The sequence below is a fragment of the Carlito syrichta genome, unplaced genomic scaffold (genome assembly GCF_000164805.1).
Source record: "Carlito syrichta isolate Samal-C Ts95f unplaced genomic scaffold, Tarsius_syrichta-2.0.1 Scaffold304554, whole genome shotgun sequence".
Classification (NCBI taxonomy): Eukaryota; Metazoa; Chordata; class Mammalia; order Primates; family Tarsiidae; genus Carlito; species Carlito syrichta.
The window spans coordinates 385,131-404,499 of NW_007248650.1; the positions used below are offsets into that span (position 1 = coordinate 385,131).

The 19,369-nt window shown below is 40.9% G+C and overlaps 1 protein-coding gene across 3 annotated transcripts in view; it reads right to left on the bottom strand.

Moving 5' to 3' along the window:
• AREL1 (apoptosis resistant E3 ubiquitin protein ligase 1) overlaps positions 1 to 19,369 on the bottom strand; it is a 43,978-nt gene that overhangs the window by 16,048 nt on the left and 8,561 nt on the right. The window contains exons 2-5 of one of the 3 annotated variants that reach the window (XM_008060184.2): positions 10,221 to 10,312; positions 5,287 to 5,347; positions 3,940 to 4,166; positions 2,530 to 2,767 (exon numbers count right to left, since the gene is read on the bottom strand). In XM_008060184.2, coding sequence (XP_008058375.1) covers positions 2,530 to 2,767; positions 3,940 to 4,166; positions 5,287 to 5,302 — 481 coding nt within the window. In that variant the 5' untranslated portion in view covers positions 5,303 to 5,347; positions 10,221 to 10,312. Of the gene's footprint in view, positions 1 to 2,529; positions 2,768 to 3,939; positions 4,167 to 5,286; positions 5,348 to 10,220; positions 10,529 to 19,369 lie in introns of all 3 variants that reach the window. The other 2 variants (XM_008060186.2, XM_008060183.2) reach the window with 2 other exon arrangements.

Here is a 19,369-nt window from a genome sequence, read left to right on the forward strand (position 1 = left end):
CGCCCAGCTAGTTTTTGATTTATTGTAGTGATGAGGTCTTGCCAAGTTGCCCAGGCGGGTCTTGAACCCATGGGCTCAGGCAATCCACTCACCTCAGCCTCCCAAAGCGGGGGATAACAGGCTGAGCCACTGAGCCCAGTTAATGACAATATTAAATGCTGTTGAAAATGTGAAGAAACTGGATCATGCAATCACATACCGCTGATGCAATGTAAAATATTACAGTCACTCTGAAAAGTTTGATAATTTAAAAGAAACCGAGCAGGCAACTAGCATACATCTCAGCAATTGCACTCTTGGGCATTTATACCAGAAAAATGAAAACTTAGGTTCACACAAAAACCTACATATTAATGTTTATAGCAACTTTATTCGTAATAGCAAAAAAATGGAAATAACTCAGATGTCCTTCAATGAGTGAACAGTTAAATAAACTGTGGTGTGTTCACACCATGGAATACAGGTTGGGCATCCCTAATCCAAAAGTCTGAAATCCAAAATGCTCCAAAATCCGAAAATTTTCAACACTGACCTGAAGCTCAAAGGAAATTCTCACAGGGGCATTTTCAGATTTTGAATTGTCAGATTAGGGATGCTAAACTGGCAAGTATAATGCAAGTTTTTTAAAATTCGAAAAAATCTGAATTCCAAATACTTCAGTTCCAACCATTTCAGATGAGGTACACTTAACCTGTACTACTCAGCAACAAAAGGAGCCAGCTACTGACACACTCAATCCCGGATGAATTTCCACAAAAAAAATCAATTCCCAAAAGGTTTTAACTACACAATCCTACTTATATAACAGTCTTCAAATGATGAAATTATAGAAATGAAGAACAGATTCATGCTTTACCAGGAGTTAAAAAACAGGCGGTGAGGGAGAAGTGAGTGTGGCTATAAAAGGGAAGCATGAGGGATCCTTATGGTGGCAGAATGTTCTGTCCCTTGACTGTGTCAGTACAATAATCTGGTTGTGATACTAGACTATGGTTTTGAAAGATGTTATCACTGGGGAAAATTGGGTAAAGGATATAATATATCTCTATGTTATTTCTTACAACTGCATGTAAATATACAATTATCTCAAAATAAAAAACTTAATTTTAAAAAAAGGTGGCCAGGGGCAGTGGCACATGCCTATAGTCCTAGCTACTCAGGAGGCTGAGGCAGGAGGATCACCTACGCTCAGGAGTTTCAGGTTTCAGTTAGCTGCGATCATGCCACTGCACTCCAGCCTGGACAACACAGTAAGATACTATCTCTAAAAAATTAACTAATTAAAATTTTAAAGGGTTGTCACATATTATAAAGATATAAATTGTTCTTTGTTGGTGGTGAGGAAGTGGGGTGGTGATAATTCCAAGGGGGAGCAACATGGAGAGGAGATGCTCAAGAGCCACTATGTGCACAGCCTTCCTCTGCTATAAGAGAAAGAAAACTAAGCACTAGTCAAGCAAAGATACACAAGTGTTCCTAAGGGTTCACTCATTAGGGTTTGACTCCAAAAGTCTCCCAAGGTCCTATCGTTTCTGCAGATACCAAACTGGCCAGCATCTAACCATACCCTGGAATGGAAGTCAGGCAGGGCACACAGGGCTGACAGGATCTTGACACACTGAACATGTATACAGAGAACTAAGAGTCAGAGGTGAGACTTTTAGACTTTGATGTCAGTGAGCATTTGCTATCTGGCATAAAGGACATGAGAGGGGGAAAAGTAGAGATAATAGTCTCCATTTTAGCTATCAGAAGAAAGTGGGCAGGCACTCTTCAGTGAGAAGAAAAACACATATTGGCAGCAAGAGTGGGATTAGGGTCAAGGTACTTTTACTTTAAAAGGTTTCAAAGATCAAAAGGACTTCTCTTTTGTCATTCTAGCATTCCTAGCCCTTAAGAGTTTACCAGACTGAAGACTCAGCCATTCTACATTCCTAGAGAAATAAAAGCATATATCCACACAAAAACTTTGTACACAAATGTTCACAGCAGCATTGCCTGTAGTAGCCAAAGCAGAAACCCAAACGTCCATCAACTGATGAATAGATTAGTAAAATGTGGCACACACATACAATGGAATCTCATTTGTCAACAAAAAGAAATGAAGTACAGATTCATGCTACAAAGCATGAATGAATCTTCAGAGCATTATATTAAGTAAAATAAACTAGTCACAGAGTCCACTTATCTTATGATAACAGTTACAGGAAATGTCCTGAGTAGGCAAATCCACAGGCAGTAGATTAGTGGCTGCCTAGGGCTAGAGGATTTGAGGAAAAAGACCACGGATGTATTTGGGATTTCTTTTTGGGGTGATGTAAATGCTCCACAACTGGCTGTGGTAATGGCTGCACAATTCTGTGAATTTTAAAAAACATTAAACCATATATTTGAAATGGATGAACTGTATGGCATGTGAATTAAATCTCAATAAAGGTATTATTTTTTAAAAAATAAGGAAAGAAGGGATGGAGGGAGTGAAGAAGCGAGAGAGACAAAGGGAGAAAGAAAGGAAAGAAAAACACCTACCAGGCTGAAAAATTTTGTAGTAGGGACTATAGGCCACATTTAATCCACCAAGCTTCACCGTGATTTCATAACGTCCAGCCTTGCGCACAGTGAAGGCCACCTTCACCACATTGGAATTAGGCTCCTGAAGAACTTCCTGGGTCACTGGAATTTCCACCGCTAGCTCAACATGAGAAATGTGAACTCTCAGTCCCACAGGCCGAAGCGCAGGGAAAGGCTGCCCGTTCTTATAGAATAACTGCAGTGGGGAGAAGAAAAGCACCCATTAGTGTGCAGAGGGAAAAAACACTTCCCATGTAACTAGAGAGAGTGAGGGGAGGTAGTGGGCAGAGACCATGTTATAAATGCCAGTACCTGCCCTGATCCTTCTGGTCCTGCTCACAGTGAAACAGATTCCCTTAGCACTCCAAAGGAAACCACTAAGTCATGAATAAACTCTTCACATGTTCAGAGGACAGGGGTGAAAGACCACTAAATCAAGAAAACGTCCATTTAACTTGACTCACTTGGCTGGGAACAGTGGCTCACACCTATAATCCCAGCACTTCAGGAGACTGAGACAGGAGGATTACTTGAGCCCAGGAGTTCAAGACCAGCCTAGACAACAGAGCAAGACCTTGTTTCTACAAAAATAAAAATAAAAAAAACTAGCCAGGGGTGGTGGCACACACCTGTAGTCCCAGCTGCTCAGGAGGCTGAGGTGGAAGGGAGGTTGAAGCTGCAGTAAGTGAACATGCTACTGCACTCCACACTAAGCAGCAGAGTAAGACCCCGACTCAAAAAAAAGAAAACAAAACCCAAAAACTTGGCATGCTGCCTCTTGGTTTTACCAGTCCTTATGTTATATTACCAAAGCTACCCCACACATGAAGGTAACAGGCAGCACTGAGTGAACTAAAGCTCCAGGCACAGGAAGGAGGGATTCAGGCTCTCAAACTAAGCTTCATGCTACAGTGGAGAAGTCACTGCAGGGGTCGGCAAACTTTCTGTAAAGTGCCAGAGAGTAAATATTTTTGGCTGTGGGGACCATACACAACTACTCAACTGTCATAACTACTCAAGTGTGAGAGCAGCCAGTCACGATGTGATTTATGGCTGTGGCTGTGTTCCAACACAAACGTATTTACAGAAACAGAAGTGGGCCTGCTTTGTTAACCCTGATCTATCCTTCTTAGCAATAGTTTTTTTATTTTGAAAAAGTAGCAGTAAGTTTTATACTTCTTTAAAGCTAAGTACCTATTAAGTCAAAATGACAGAGAAAGTTGTGACTCTTCAGACAGTAACAATTCCCAAGTTCCTGGCTTGAAAAACGAGAAATATTAAACAATCGGCCAGCACCACCAAGAGACTGAACTGGAGTGCAAGTGACTCAGAAACCCCATGGGGACGGAGACAGAAACATTCCCTTACATGCACTCGGAAGGCCATGCTGTGGCCCACCTCATAGGGGTCCTTCCAATCCCAGGAGACTTTGCAAGACCGGGGGTCCAGGTAATTTCCCCGCACGTAGTCATAAATGGTCCGGTCCCCTCGGCGCTCACGGTCCTCATTCTGGAGGAAGCTGACTACACGTGCGGCAAGCTCAAAGAGGAACTTAATTGTGAAGAAGAATGCAACCACAGATACTGTGATTCCACCTATGCAAAAAAGAGAACACATAAAACACCTGCCAGTTACATATTATACACCTTTTCATTATGGAACAGGCTAGCCATCTCTCAAGAGTTAAAGGAAGCTGCCAGGCGTGGTAGCTCATGCTTATAATCCCAGTGCTTTGGGAGGCCAAGGCAGGAAGATAGCTGGAGGCCAAGAGTTCAAGACCAGCAGATTCAGTCTCTACAAAAAATTTTAACAGCCAGGCACGGTGGCTCATGCCTATACTCCCAGCTACTCCAGAGGCTGAGGCAGGAGGTTGCTTGAGCCCAGGAGTTTTGAGCTATGATTGCACCACTGCACTCCAGGCTGGGTGACAGAGCCAGATCTTGTCTCTTAAAAAAAATAATTATTCCTTATAGCCATCTCAAAGTGAGACAAAGTAGACCATACAGTTTGAGCCAACCACTTCTCTCTAGTCTACAGCCTTACTATTTCCTAATGAGATTGCAAGTCTACCAAAGAAACACTGTATTGGATCACTATCTCTTTGGATGAAGGCAGGAACTTCCACACCAGGGGCCAGCAACTACAACCCTCAGACCAAATCCCACCAGTTGCCTGTTAGAGGAAATAAAGTTCTACTGGAATAATGCCACACCCATCATCTACAGATTTTTGCTCTGCATGAGCTACATACATATGTTCTCCCTGCCCTGCACCTTCCTGCATGTGCTAGACCCCCACAGAAGCAGCAAAAAGAATGTGCATTTGGGGGCCTTCTCCTCCCTTGTCCACGTGGCAAAAGCCTTCCCTGTCCCCAGTAGAGTCAGCGGTTCCCTCTCCTGGGCTCCTTCTAACTGCTATACATTCATCCATTATAACTTTTCTCCTCCTTGACCATCTCCCATTACACTATGAACTCTATTCCTTGAAGGCAGACCTTTTGCCTTATTCAACTTTAGACTCCACAGTAAACAGTGTCTGGCATTGACTGTAACTGCTCAATGAGTGAATTCCATGCCAACTCTGTGAAGGTACACTGGCACAAATGGAAATATCTCTAGCCCCGTTTTCAAGGGGAAAAGGAAAAGACAGGGCAGCAAAAAGGACCTAAGCAGCCCTAACAAAAGGACGACAAAGAGAGCTCTTCCTAGAACGTACCAATAACGTAAAACATCAGGTCCCCTCAATGCCAACAGACAGCCGAGGATCACAGCTGCAACTGCAAAAGAAAACTTGGTTAGTTTTTTCTCCCAGCTCTTCCTTACAGCCATCAGCCACCTCAGAGTGAGACAAAGTAGAACACGTGGCTTGAGCCAGCTATCTCTCTGTAGTCCACAGCTTTACTACTCCTGTCCCCTCTTTCTAGCTTGACAGGTGCCCTATGACATAGTTCAGAGAAACAAAGAGAGACTGTACAATCCCCCTGAAGATTTCCAGCCCACCAACCACCCCAGAAATACCACAAACAGCCACTAGCTTTCTTGCTAATTATGAAATACAGTAATATGGCTTTCATCTTCCTAGATCCAGGGTTCCCAAGACAGCTTCCCTCCCCCATGCAAAGCGGTGCTAATTAACACACGCAAAGAGGATAATGGAATCATTTCCCCCTTATATTTGCCTTCAGGAAGCAATTCAGCTAAATAGAAATAACTATATAGAATGTCAATTTTTTTTAAAATAGCAAGTATCATTATCATCACGTTGGCATTATGTAATTAAAATGAACTCTGGGTCATCCCAATAATAAGCAGGGGATAAGTAGGAGAAGTCATTTATGCTGTTACCAATCAGACAAACTAAGAGCCCTCTGGAAGATGAATGCAGCAGAAAGGCCGAGGAGGGGACAAAAGGAGACTGTACTGCTCGTTCTAAGTGACATCTGCCAAGGCTAGAGTTGGAGAGGAAATTTTCACTGTTGTTAAACTTGTTTCCCGAATAAGAATTCAGTCTTCACTATACATTTCATCATCTTGAGCCACTAAAGGCAACGCCAAGGAAAAATGCAATGTACACTGTCATTCCTACCATGTCACTGAGCTGACCTTAGTACAGACTGTATATGCTCTCCATTCTACAATGCACTCAATTTACTGTCTTTTCAAGTAAATATATACACTAAGGTTATCAATATTATCTCAACCCAGCGCCTTTTATCAGCACTAGAATATTAAAGACAGATAAAAATCTCTAGGTTCAGATCTGGGAGGGACCACAACAACTTTTTTATTTTGGGGGTGTACTTTTGTGTCTAATTGTGCTAAAAATTTTTAAGATAAAGAAAGGGAAAAGATGGCCTAATAGTTCCTTTGTTAACAATATACCTAGTGAAACCCACAGAGAGTAGGTAATTTAAGGAGTAACTGTCTAAAGATTCATAGAAATCCCTACTTAAAGAATTGTCAACAAATGTGAATTGAGGTGTTATCAAAAGAGTCTATCGTGGACAATATACTAGCCCAAAACTTGGGACCACAACTACTGAGCCTCTCCTCCAAATAAACATCTCGTCTCCTGGGATCCTATGCTGAAAAGCTGCTATCATCTCTCAAAAAGTCTCTGTTTGCATCTTACATGATGTACTTCATGCCTTGGTAGTGTCAAAACTGGCAGTTTTACTGGTTTACATACTTCCTCAGCTGGATGCCATCCTGATCTCAGATATGAAACTTCTGGTCCTCAGGAAAGCTACCATGCTTAGCACAAAATTAAGTGTGTGCAGCTGAGTGACAGACTTGTGATCTCAATTCTATTGCTCCTTGGAAGAATAAGAGCAGTGCCAAATCTGTGGCTTGTCACGAGAGCTGGAAAAATTCCCATCTACTATCTCCAACAACTACAACCACCTTTTCTATAAGAGGCAGCTGACACATGGTAAGTGTCGCCAGCCCCAGGGCTACAAGTAACTGCATTACCCATCTAGCCTTCAGAATTCTCATTGCTGTGACAAGAACTGAGATTTAATAATTCCTATGGCACCATCTCTTTAGTATGCTATGACTCAATGTAACTCTCCATAGTCATCAGGCCCCTGCAATCACATAGTAGAATAATAATACCATAGAGTGGATGAGAACACAGACTCTAGAGTTAGATTACCTGGGCTCAAATCCATGCTCTGCCACTCACAATGTGACCTCAAACAAGTCATCTCATCTTTCTATAGGGTGCCAGTTTCCTTCTCTGTCCAATGGGGACAACACCCATATGTACCTCATGGGGTCCTGTATTAAATGAGTTAACACATGTAAACAGCCTAGAGTAGTGTCTGGCACACAGTGAGTTCGCAAAGTTTTAATGATTATTATAATTATCATCAATGGTAGTACCAGTATTACCACTCATTTGCCTGGGGCCAGTAGCAACCCTCTACTGGCTCCCACTTTCTTCAATGAAAAATGCATTGGAATTACAAAAGGCATGGCTTTTGTTGCTATTCCTAAAATCTCAGCCAGCATGGGAGTTCTTTATACTGTTCTAAATTTATGCCTGAAACTTTTTATAATAAAGAGTTAAGCCAGACTCAGTGTCTCATGCCTGTAATCCTAGCACTTAGGGAGGTCGAGGAAGGAGACCACATGGGGCAACACAGCAAGTCTTCATTTCTACAAAAAACTGGCCAGGCATGGTGATGCATGTCTGTAGTCCCAGCTCTCCAGGAGGCTGAGGCAGGAGGATCACCTGAGCCCAGGAATTGGAGGCTGCAGTGACCTGTGATCATGCCACTGCACTCCAGCCTGGGTAAAAGAGAGAGAGAGAGAGAAAGGGAGAGACAGAGACAGAGATACACACACATACATACACACACACACACACAATGTTTGTTCTTTGTTCAGAATGCCTAAGGATCAGATAGGCACAGTTTTATTTTGTTTTTGCTTTCTTTCTTTCTTTTTTTTTTTTTAGAAAGCAAGATTTATTGAGAGGACAGAAAAGTTCTCATAGTGGGAGGGGAAGATAGGCAGTTTTAAAAGACTTCTCTAATTAGCAGTATATTCATCGCTTCTCAACCTTTTGGCTAAGATCAAGTGTAGCAGAATATTCACTTGCACCAGAGATTAACAACTCTTCTGACCTAAAAGTTGCCAATTTAATTCAGTTCAACAAGTATGGGGGGGCACCCAAAAAACCTCAGAATTTATTTATAAAAAACTGTGCAATAGCCAGTGGCTCAGTCTGTAATCCCACGCTTTGGGAGGCTGAGGTGAGTGGATTGCTTGAGACCGCGGGTTCGAGACTCGCCTGGCCAACTTGGCGAGACCTCATCTCTACAATAAAAATCAAAAATTAGCCAGGCGTGGTAGCGCACGCCTGTAGTTCTAGCTACTTGGAAGGCTGAGGTGGAAGGATCGCCGGAGCCCAGCAGGTCGAGGCTGCAGTGGCCGGGAGCAGCCACTGCACTCCAGTCTGGGCGACAGAGTGAGACTCCGACTCAAAAAAAAAAAATTGTGCAATTATTCTTCCATGTTTAAGTTTCAGTCACCTTCAAAGTATTCTCTGTTTGATGCAAAACACTTACCGAGATGCCTTTTCCATCACTCAAAACAGTTTCTGGATTTGTCGATTTTGATGCCTTTTAGTGTTTCTAATGTTTTGTTTCACCTTTTCCACATCAACAAAACATTTCCCTCTAAGGATTTTTTTTATCTGGGAAAACAAAATAAGTTGCTTGGGGCAAGATAGGGTGAATACGGAGACAGGACACAGGGGTCATACCATTTTTGGTCAAAAACTGCTGAATACTCAGCATGCCTGGGCAGGTGGGCTCATAAAAAACCCATCAGGAAGAAATCTCCAAAAAAACATTCACTGAAGCCAAACGCAGCCCCTTGCAACAACACTAGCTGGTACATTGATGCTGATGGGTTCCTAGAACACTGACCTAGCATGGGGGTCTACCCTCCAAAAGATAATTCTAAGTTTTTTTGGATCCCCCCTCGTATGTATCAAATTCCCACCACTGGGTCATGGGTTCTCATGCCTGGTATCTTTCTACAGCATCCTCTACTTTTTGCTATTCACACTTCTCTTGCATGAAATTATTCTGGAAACTTTCCTGAGCCTAATTCAAGCACAAACAAATATGTAAGTCTCCATCATACTATTCCATACAACTGTGACCTGAGTATTTTGTTTTCAAGTTCATCTTTTTAGTATCCTTACCCTTACACATTTTAGCAAATTATGATATTTCACACTAGTAGAATAACAGCAGTAAACCTCTCCACTCCCTTCTGGAGCTGCTATCACAAGCAAACACTGCCTAAGTGCTTTACATATGTTAGCCTAAGTTAACTGTCACCACAGCTTGGTGACATAAATGCTACTCATTTTACAGATTAAAAAAAAAAAAGCTGGGTTTAAAGTTGCTGACATCTCACAGCTGGTTAAATGACTGAGCTGACACTCTAACTTTGGAGCCCAATACTCTTAACCTCAGACAATCCTGAATTATGAAAAAGAAGAAAGCCATTGTGATAGTGAAGTATTTGGGAAGAAAAAAGGTTTAGGAAAACAGATAAAAGAAAGTATGAAAAACATGCAGTCTTACTGTGAGGAATCTCACAGTGAGGTGAAAATTAGAAAGATAAAATTCTTACGGCTCTTTTAAAAAACTTTTTGAAATAAAAATAAAGCATGACAAAGAAAAGTGGAATGCAGTACCATTATCTACTGCAACAATATCACTTGCTGATGCATCCTGGTCTAGTTGCTTCATACTATAGCACTTGGGCTCACATTAACTAAAAAGGGGGTAAATACTTGAAATACCTATCTCAATGGACTGTTAGGAAGTTGATTGATATACATATTCTAAAACACTTTGCTTTTTTTGGAGTATAAAGATTTGTAATTAAGTATCAAAAAAATTTTAGCCCCAATATTGAAGATCAGTCGTGAAAATGTCATTTCCCAAAAATGGAGAATGGGTCGCTTCATTCATATTTAATATGGCTCTGGTAGGGGCAAAGTCAATTCTCAAAGCAACTGTGAACTTCAACAGCTATCCCTTGCTGAAAAGGTTTAGGAACTAGTCATTGGATCCATGTTCTGAATCCCAGTGACTGAGTCTAAGTCAATCTATTACTTACCTTCAAGCGAGGGCCCATGTTCTGAGAAACAAGTGCAGCACTCCTATTCACCAAAGCAGGTAACTTCTGGCCTCTTTCACCTTGTCTTCCAACTTCCACATGAAAGAAAAAAGCCACAAGGTCAACAGGAAGGGTCTGTCCATCAGACCGTCTCTGAGGATGTGTCACAGTAAACAGAGGGCTGGTGTTTCTGGGATGAACTGGATGACCTCCTGGGTAGAGAAGATAGGATTCCCAGACTTCTCTCTAGTGCAGGGCACAATCAACTGCCAAGAGATGCATCTGTTCTGGTGTCCCAGGATCCTACCCTAAAAAGAAAATAGGGTCAGAGGAACCCATTTTTATTTCTAAAAGTGTTTCCCCAGAAAACAATGAAGAGGAGGTAGAACAGGCAGTGGAAAACCTGGGGCACTAAAAATAACCCCAACATAGCATCCCAACTAAAATAACACCATTTCCTGCAGCCATTCTCCAACTCCACAAGAAAAGCCTACCAGCAACCCCACTGTCTGTAGCTACATCACTCCCCAGAAGGAAGCTCCAGCACCTCCGTTAAAGAGTGGGCTTCAGCACAACCACATCCCATTTCAGTCTAATGGAGCTGGAGCACAGGATCTGCAACAACCACCAAGAGAAATGAGAGGAAAGTATAGGAGGGCCACATATGCCATGAAAAGGCATCATGACAAGATTTCGTTGGAAAGGAAAAACCACCAGAGCTTTATTATTATTATTTTCTTTTTTTAGATACAGGGTCTCACTCTGTTGCCTAGGATGGCCTCAAACTCCTAGCCTTAAGTGATACACCTCAGTTCCCAAAGTACCGAGATTACAGGCGTGAGCCACCATGCCCGGCCCACCAAAGAGCTTTAAAATCCAGTCTGTCAGCCTATGCAGTCTGCTCCCTCATGCCCATGTATGCATTTCCAAGACATGATTAAACAAAGCTGAGTTTATATTTAAAAGTAAAATCTGCTACTACAAGTAGCAGAAAATAAAGTTACTAAATAAAGCCTAGTAAAGTCAATTTGCTACTCTCAAAGACATTCATTAACCAAAAACATAGCAGAAAGGGGGTTTATGGCATACACAAACAGCCACCGTAAAACAGTGAGAAAAGACTATTCATCAGTAAATGAAGAGCCAGCCTTATCATGTGGAAGAAAGTGTTCTCAGCGCTTCATATGCATAAACTCACAACCCTAATACACAGGTACAAGTATACCTATTTTACAGATGAGGAAACTGGGACATAGAAAGGTTAAGTTAGGTACTTTTGCAAGACAACACACGATGAATAGTAGAGCTGAGTCAAACCCAGACAACCTGGGCCCGGAATTCATGCTTTCAATGACTCCTCTACTGTCTCTCTACTATGGAAAACCAAGGAAGAAAACACAAGATGCTAACAGGAACAGAAAAACAGAATGAGAGAAGGCCAACAAATCAAGTAAGGTGGCAAACTTTTAGAATTAAAAATAAATAGGTATATGTTTTTATTTTAAAATGTGGCAATAGACTTGTCAAGTACATAAGCCAAAAACCTGGGTCAACTAGCAACCGGAATGAGTTTAAAGGATTCACAAACAAGAGAATATATACATGAATGACAAGAGATCCCTACCACAGAATGTTATGCAAGGATTTTAAAATAGGGAAATGCTCACAAATAAAATGTTAAATGAAAAAGCAGGCATAGAACTGCTTATACAGCACAAGCTCAACTTTAGAACTATAACATTATATAAAGAAGATTGAAAAGAAAAACAATGATATTAATAGTGGTCATCTTTCGCTTTATGAAATTGTAAGAAGCTTTTATCTTCTACCTATAATTTTTATTCTTAATGAAACAAAGACATATAAAAAGTTTCTATTTCTGGAAAACATCTATTTTAGGACATGGTATAAAAAAAGAAATTAAGAAAACAGAAAGCACTGAACATTCTTTTCTATTCATTATGATCTGAGTGGGTCTCCAACCCTGTGATCAGCAATTAGTTATTAAGTCAAATAACTCCTAATTCTAACATAACCTTGACTGTCCCTACCATGAACTACCTGCTTAACCTGATGCTTCAGTGCCTCTGTGAGCTTCAAGATTCAACTCAAGCACTCCCTCTACTATAGTCTAGTTTCAAGGCCTCTCTGAGGACTCTACCCATACCAGTCAGAATCAATCACTCCTTTGTGATACTTCTATGTTGAAGTCACCTCTACTACAGCATGTATTAGTCTGTACTAAAATTTGTTGTCTCCGAACAGACTGTGGGCTTTCTGCAGACTCTGGTTCGTATTCATCTTTCCCCCTCGTGGCTAGCAGGGTGTCCAGCCCTACTATCTCAGAATCTGCACTTCTGTAAGATTCCCAGTGAGTCCTATGCATGCTGAAGTTTGAGAAACAAGGTCTATCTAGACTCTAGAGCAGCCAGCCTGAGAAGAGATCCAATATTCTGTGTCTTTAACAGGCTCACAGATAATGTCGGCGTTGCTAGTCTTACAGACCACGCTTTCAGGACCACAAGTCAGCAAACTCCAGCCTGCAGGCCAAATCCAGAAGTCACTTGTTTCTATAAAAACAGAATAAAAACTGCCAAGTTCATTCATTTATATATTGTCTTTTGCTGCTTTGGCACTGCTACAGAACTGAGCTGCTGTGGCAGAGTTGTAGGGTCCACAAAACTTGACTTTCTGACCCTTTACAGAAAAAGTATGTAACAACCCCTAGTATAGAGGTCTTAATCTTAAAGCTACCTAACTGCCTTATATAAATGGACACATTTTTATAAATCAAAGGCATAAAAATCATTTCCTTCCTATTTCACTATCCCCTCTTAGGAAAGGAGCTATAAAACTAACAAAATTAGGTTGGGCATGGTGGCTGATGCCTGTAATGCTAGCACTTTGGGAGGCCAAAACAAGAGGATCACTTGAGCCCAGGAGTTCGAAACCAGCCTAGGCAACATAGCGAGACTTTGTTTCTACAAAAAATGAAAAATTAGTCGTGTATGGTGGCCGATAGTCCCAACTACTAGGGAGGCTGAGGCAGAAGGATTGCCTAAGCCCAGAAGGTGGAGACTGTGGTAAGCCACGACCATGTCACTGCACTCCAGTCTTGGTAATAGAGCAAGACCTTGTATCAAAAAGAAAAATAAACTAGCAAAATTATGCAAATATTTCAACTCTTATTTAAAAGCTTTATGCTTCTCATACCATAATCAGGAATTTTACACATTTCCCCAAGTACATATTTCATACACTCATGCTTATATTTCATCAAGGTTAGTATTTCCTAAAACCAGTACTTCAGGGATCAAATACTGTATCCTAAAATTATTATACTACATGTTATTAACTTAGTGTCCACTTTTAGAGATACTATTCCAAAAAGTGGCTGGGCGTGGTATCTCATGCCTATAATACCATCACTTTGGGAGGGGGCTGAGGCAGGAAGACCAGTCTTGGCAACATAGCAAGAACTCATCTCTACAAAGAATCAAAAAATCAGCCAGGTATGGTGGCGCATGCTTCCAGTCTCAGCTACCTGGGAGGCTGAGGCGGAAGGATCACCTGAGCCAAGGAGATCAAGACTGTGCTAAGTGATTACACCACTGCACTCCAGCCTGGGGGACAGAGTGAGCCATGATCGTGCCACTTCACTCCAGTTTGGGCAAAAGAGTGAGACTCCTCCCCTCCACACACACCCCTGCACCCTGCCACAAAAGAAACATAAAGAGTTCTATCTCGACCAAAAAAATAATAATAATAAGCTAGGATTGGTAGTGTGTGCCTTTAGTCCCAGATACTGAGGAGGCAGAGATGGGAAGATACCTTAAATCGAGGAGTTCAAGGTTGCAGTGAGCAACCACACTCCAGCATAGGAAACATCTTTAAAAAAAAAAAAATCATTCAATTAGCAAAAGGCTAATTAGATTAGAGTGACCTATCTAAGGAGACTCCAAGAAATAAAGTACACCATCAAATACTTTGGATTATTAGATTATATTTATCATGACTTAATTTCACCCTAGGTTTATTCTCCCCAACCCAAAATCCAACCACAAAAGACTACCCTCCCCCATCAAGTTCATACTCTTGGGATATTTATACAGTTGTATATTTCTACTATCTTGGTTCAGCCAAGTTATATGGTTTTCATTTACACTTTCTTCATCAGTCAGCCCCTGCAGTCCCTTAATCATTTCTGAGGGTCTTCTGTGAACTCTCTCCAGCCAGTCCCCAGCAATCTGGTAATGAGGTGCCTCCAAATGACTGCAACCTTCCAGAAACACCCTCGTTAGTCAGAACATAATGAGCTCACTCTCCTCAGTCCCATGATATAATACTCCTGAGGAGGCAATCCCCCAAATCACAGAAAGCTACTACGCTGCCATAATAGACTGTAATCCCACATTTGGGCATTGGAACATGCCAAAATGTACTAGAAGCCAGAGGATACAAGACACATGTCCCTGCAGCATCTATTTTACTGGAGGATGAGCAAGTGCAAAGAAAGTATCTTCATGTGAAAACAAACTCATAGGTAATAACATAGAATGCAACAGTTGCATGAATTTCTAAAGCTAAAACATGGTGATGTTGAAAATGCTCACAGATATGTTGTACATAAGGGAGAAATGCTGGCTCTGTTCCCAGCCCAAGGGGTTACATGTCCATTGTCTTCTACCACTGGAGGGATCTTAGTCAAAAAGTATGAAAAGCACTCACCTCTGCTCAACTTCTGGCCTAGTGTGCACTTCCACCCTGTCCCATAAACTTACATTTTAAATGACTTCATTTTTCTGCTGTTTCTCCATCCCCAAATATCAATTTTCTGTGTCTAAAATCATGTGCTAAAACTTTATGCTGCATTTCACTCTGTAATTCCCTGACTACCCACATCTTTAGGTTCCTCTGCATCATTCATATTTCATTCATTTCACATCTCTTGTGTATTTGCTATGTGCAAGGCTGTGTGCTAAAAGCTAAAGTTACAAGGGTCTTTTCTTAACCTGATGAGCTTGATCCATGTGGGAGAAGGAAAATACAGTGTGGCAAGTGCCATGAGAGAGGACTAAACAAGGTGTGTGGGCAGAGGAAGGAGAGGTAGCTTTGCCTGGGAGCACAGAGAATTCCTTACAGCAGAGACAATGGGGCTGATTACTTAAGAATGAGTACGTATTTGCAAAGGCAGAAAAAAAGGAAACAGTAGTATCACAGGAAGAAAGAACAGCACAGGCGAAAGTACCACATTAAAAAAAAAAAAAGAAGAAGTGATGAAAGTGTTTAGAAAGATCAACCTGGGGCTGGGCACAGTAGTTCACACCCGTAATCCCAGCACTTTGGGAGGCAAAGTCAACAGAATCTCTTGAAGACAGGAGTTTGAGACCAGTATGGGCAAAATAATGAGATTCTGTCTCTAATTTGAAAAAAAAGACTACCTGGGGCCAACCTAGGATAACTGATTCTGTACAGTACCAAGTAGTGGTTAAAAGCATCAATATTTGTTTGTTTGTTTATTAGAGACAGGTGTCTTGCTATGTTGCCCACACTTATCTCAAACTTCTGGCTCAAGCATTCCTCCCAGCTTGGCCTCCCAAAGTGCTGGGATTACAGACATGAACCACTGCACCCTGCCAAGAGTATGAGTCTTGCTACTGAACGACAAGTTACAGCAGGTCCTCAAACAATGTCAATTTCATTCACACCACTTCATTATGATTTTGACAGGAAAAAAATGGATTCTCATTAGGGACCAATGTGTGGAGTTTGTACATTCTCCCCATGTTCCTATAGATTTTTCTCTGGACACTGTGGTTTTCTCCCACATCTCAAATATGTGCACTCTGAGGTTAATCGGCATGACTGAGTGTCCCAGTCTGAGTAAGGGTTAGTGTGTGTGAGTGTGCCCTGTGGAGGAATGACCTTCTATCCAGGGTCAGTTCCTACCTTGTGTCCTAAGCCCTGGCTACTTTCATCCCTGGACTGAAATAACTGGGTAAAAAACTGTATTTATCTTACTTGCTTTTATTAATCTTTCTTAAATGTATATATAGCTCACATTTCTTTCAGTGTTTATATTAGAAGTATTTGAGTCTTGGCTGGGCTTGGGGGCTCAGCCTGTAATCCCAGCACTTTGGGAGGCCGAGGCAAGTGGATTGCTGCAGGTTCAAGACAAGCCCAGGCAAATTGGCAAGACCTCATCTCTACAATTAAAAAAAAAAAAAATTAGCCAGTGCATGTCTGTAGTTCCGGCTACTTGGAAGGCTAAGGAAAAAGGATCACCAGAGCCGGGTGGGTGAGTGTGCCCAGTACTCCAGCCTGGGCAACAGAGTGAGACTCCAAATCAAAAAAAAAACAACAAAATATGGAGAAGTTTGGTGATCTTTGTGACCAGAAATATGCCATAGGAACTTAACTCTTGTTCTTATCAATTAGCCTGCGGCAAAACCGGTTTCATTATACATTGTTTTGCTTAAACAACCTATCGACAACATTAAGTGAGGACTTACTGTACTTAAAGTGCTCTTCAGTGACCTCTGATGTAAAGTGGAGATGCACTGAGAAAAGGAAGGACTCCAGCTGCTCTTGAAGAGCAAGACTTGAAGAATGAGGAACAGGAGGACTGGCTGAGACTTGGAGAGCTTTGGGGGGTATGGCTGTATGTGCAAACAGGGCTGCTGTATTGCCAGGTTATGATATGGCATGTGCCAAGCCACAGAAAGTGAGGAAGATGGCATGAGTATACTTTAGGAACTAACTGGTTTTCCAGAGAAATCTCATGTAGAAACAACCATAGCAACAATCCAAAATAATGAAATTACTCATTTTCTCTCAAGGTTGATGATAACAAGAATCCACCTTTATTGAGAACCTAATATACGTCAGGAACCATATGAAATGCTTCATCTGTTTATCTCCCTTAACTCTACATACCAACCATATGAGATAAGGGTATTCTTATCTCTATTTTATAGATTAGGAAACAGAGGCACAGATCTAAAATAGCTTGCCTACAGTTACCCAGGTGATAACTGCAGGAGCCAGGCAATGTGATTCCAGAGCCCACACTCTTAACCAAGATTAATGATGTATCAAAAAGAACCCCTGGGGGGGGGAAGATATTCTTCTTACCATAATAAGAATGGAACTCAGAAATACTTAATTTGAAATTCTAAAGAAATATGACTTAATTTTAGACTTTAAGCAACAAAAAAGCAGAGATGTTTTCTAACCAGTAACTCTGGGAGCAATATGAAAGAGCCTGCAGAGGGGGACAGACCCATGACTGAGAGACAAGAGGTTACTGAAAAAGTAGCTAGACACTGGCTGTGGTATAGACAAAGAGAGGCTTGGTGATGCTCTATGTTCTTAGAAGCAACAGGGTTGATGACCTGTGAGGTCAAAAAAATAAAGGAGAACAAGAAGCCAAGGACAAAGGCATATCCTCTATGCTTGGGAGTCTATCTTCTATGCTTGGAAGAGTGACTGCAGAGCAGAGCAAACATGGAGGAAAAGGTAATGAGTACAGAACTAAAAGTAATGAGTACAGACTGTTCAGTTTGAAGTGTCTACAGGATATCCAGGTAAGCACATTCACAAGCCAAATAAGCACATGAAGCTATAGAGATGCCAACATCCTGAGGATACAGGGAATGGAAAAGACCACCATGGAATGCAGGCTGACTAAGAAAAAGACTAATTATAGAACCCAGAAGGGACCAGTCTTACAAAACAAAAAGAGGAGCTAATAAAAAATGAAAAGGTACAATCAGAGGAGAAAAACTATAAAAGTGGTGTATCGGAGGCAAAAGTAAGTAATTATTTATAGAAATCGATGGTCAATAGTATAAGAACCAAAGATTTATGGGGGGGAGTGGTGCTCAAACTCAACCCCCAAGTTTTCTTCTTGAATTACTTAAGAATTTCATTTTCTGACCTAGCAACTTCTTCAATAAAACTTGAATATTCTTTCCATTTCATTAATAATAAAAACATTTCACTAAATTTGACCTAACACTGACAACTAATAAGCTCTTTGCAACTCAATTCAGTAAAACTGATTATCATTTCAAAATTATTTTAGTGCCTATAATAAACTCAGATCTAAACTAATCTGAATCTGCTTTCTAATCCCGCATAAATCACTGGTTAAAAAAACAAACAAACCTCATAACTTTTTAAAAATCAGCTTTACTGGCCGGGCACATGCCTCTAATCGTAGCACTATAGAGGCCAAGATGGGAGGATTGCTTGAGCCCAGGAGTTTGAGACCAACTTGGGTAACATAATGAGACCTCATCTTAATAATAGTAATAATAATAATAATATTGAGGTGCAATTTGTAAATAGTAAACGTCACCAATTTAAAGTGTGCAATTAGGCCAGGTGCGGAGGCTCACACCTGTAATCCCAGCTTGGAAGGCAGGAGGATTGCATGAGCCCAGCAGTTTGAGACTAGCCTAGGCAGATGAAGGCCACCTGGGTTATATCCATTTTGGCACTACTGTGGATAAAGCTGCCATGAACATTCAAGTACAAGTCTCTGTATGGACACACCTTTTCATTTTTCTTGGGTAAATGTGGAAGAATGGAATTGCTGGGTCATATGGTAAGTATGTATTTAACTTGTAAGAAACTGCCAAACTGTTTTCCAAACTCTGTACTTCCACCAGCAATACATAAGAGCTCCAGGTGTTGTACTTCCACCACCACTTGGTACTGTTGCTCTTTTCCATTTTAGCCATTCTACTAGGTATGAAGTGGTATTTCATTGTGATATTGATTTGCATTTCCCTAAGGAGTAGCAATAATGAGCATTTGTTTGAGCTTACTGGCTATTTGTACAACTTCTTGACAAAGTGTTTATTTAAAACACTTGTTTTTTTTTAAATTGAGCTATCTGTCTTACTATTGAATTGTACAAATCTTTTTTTAGATATACATTTGGAAGATATTTTCTGTGGCTTGCTTTTCATTTTCTTAACAGAAAATCAACTCATTTAAAGAATAAGTGTTTCTAGTTTTGATGAAATCTAACTTATTTTTTTCTTTTATATTTTGGTTTTTTTGTGTCCTATTTTTGTTTTAAATCGTTGCCTAACTCAGTCACAAAGATTTTCTTTCTTTTTTTTTTTTTTTTGAGTTGG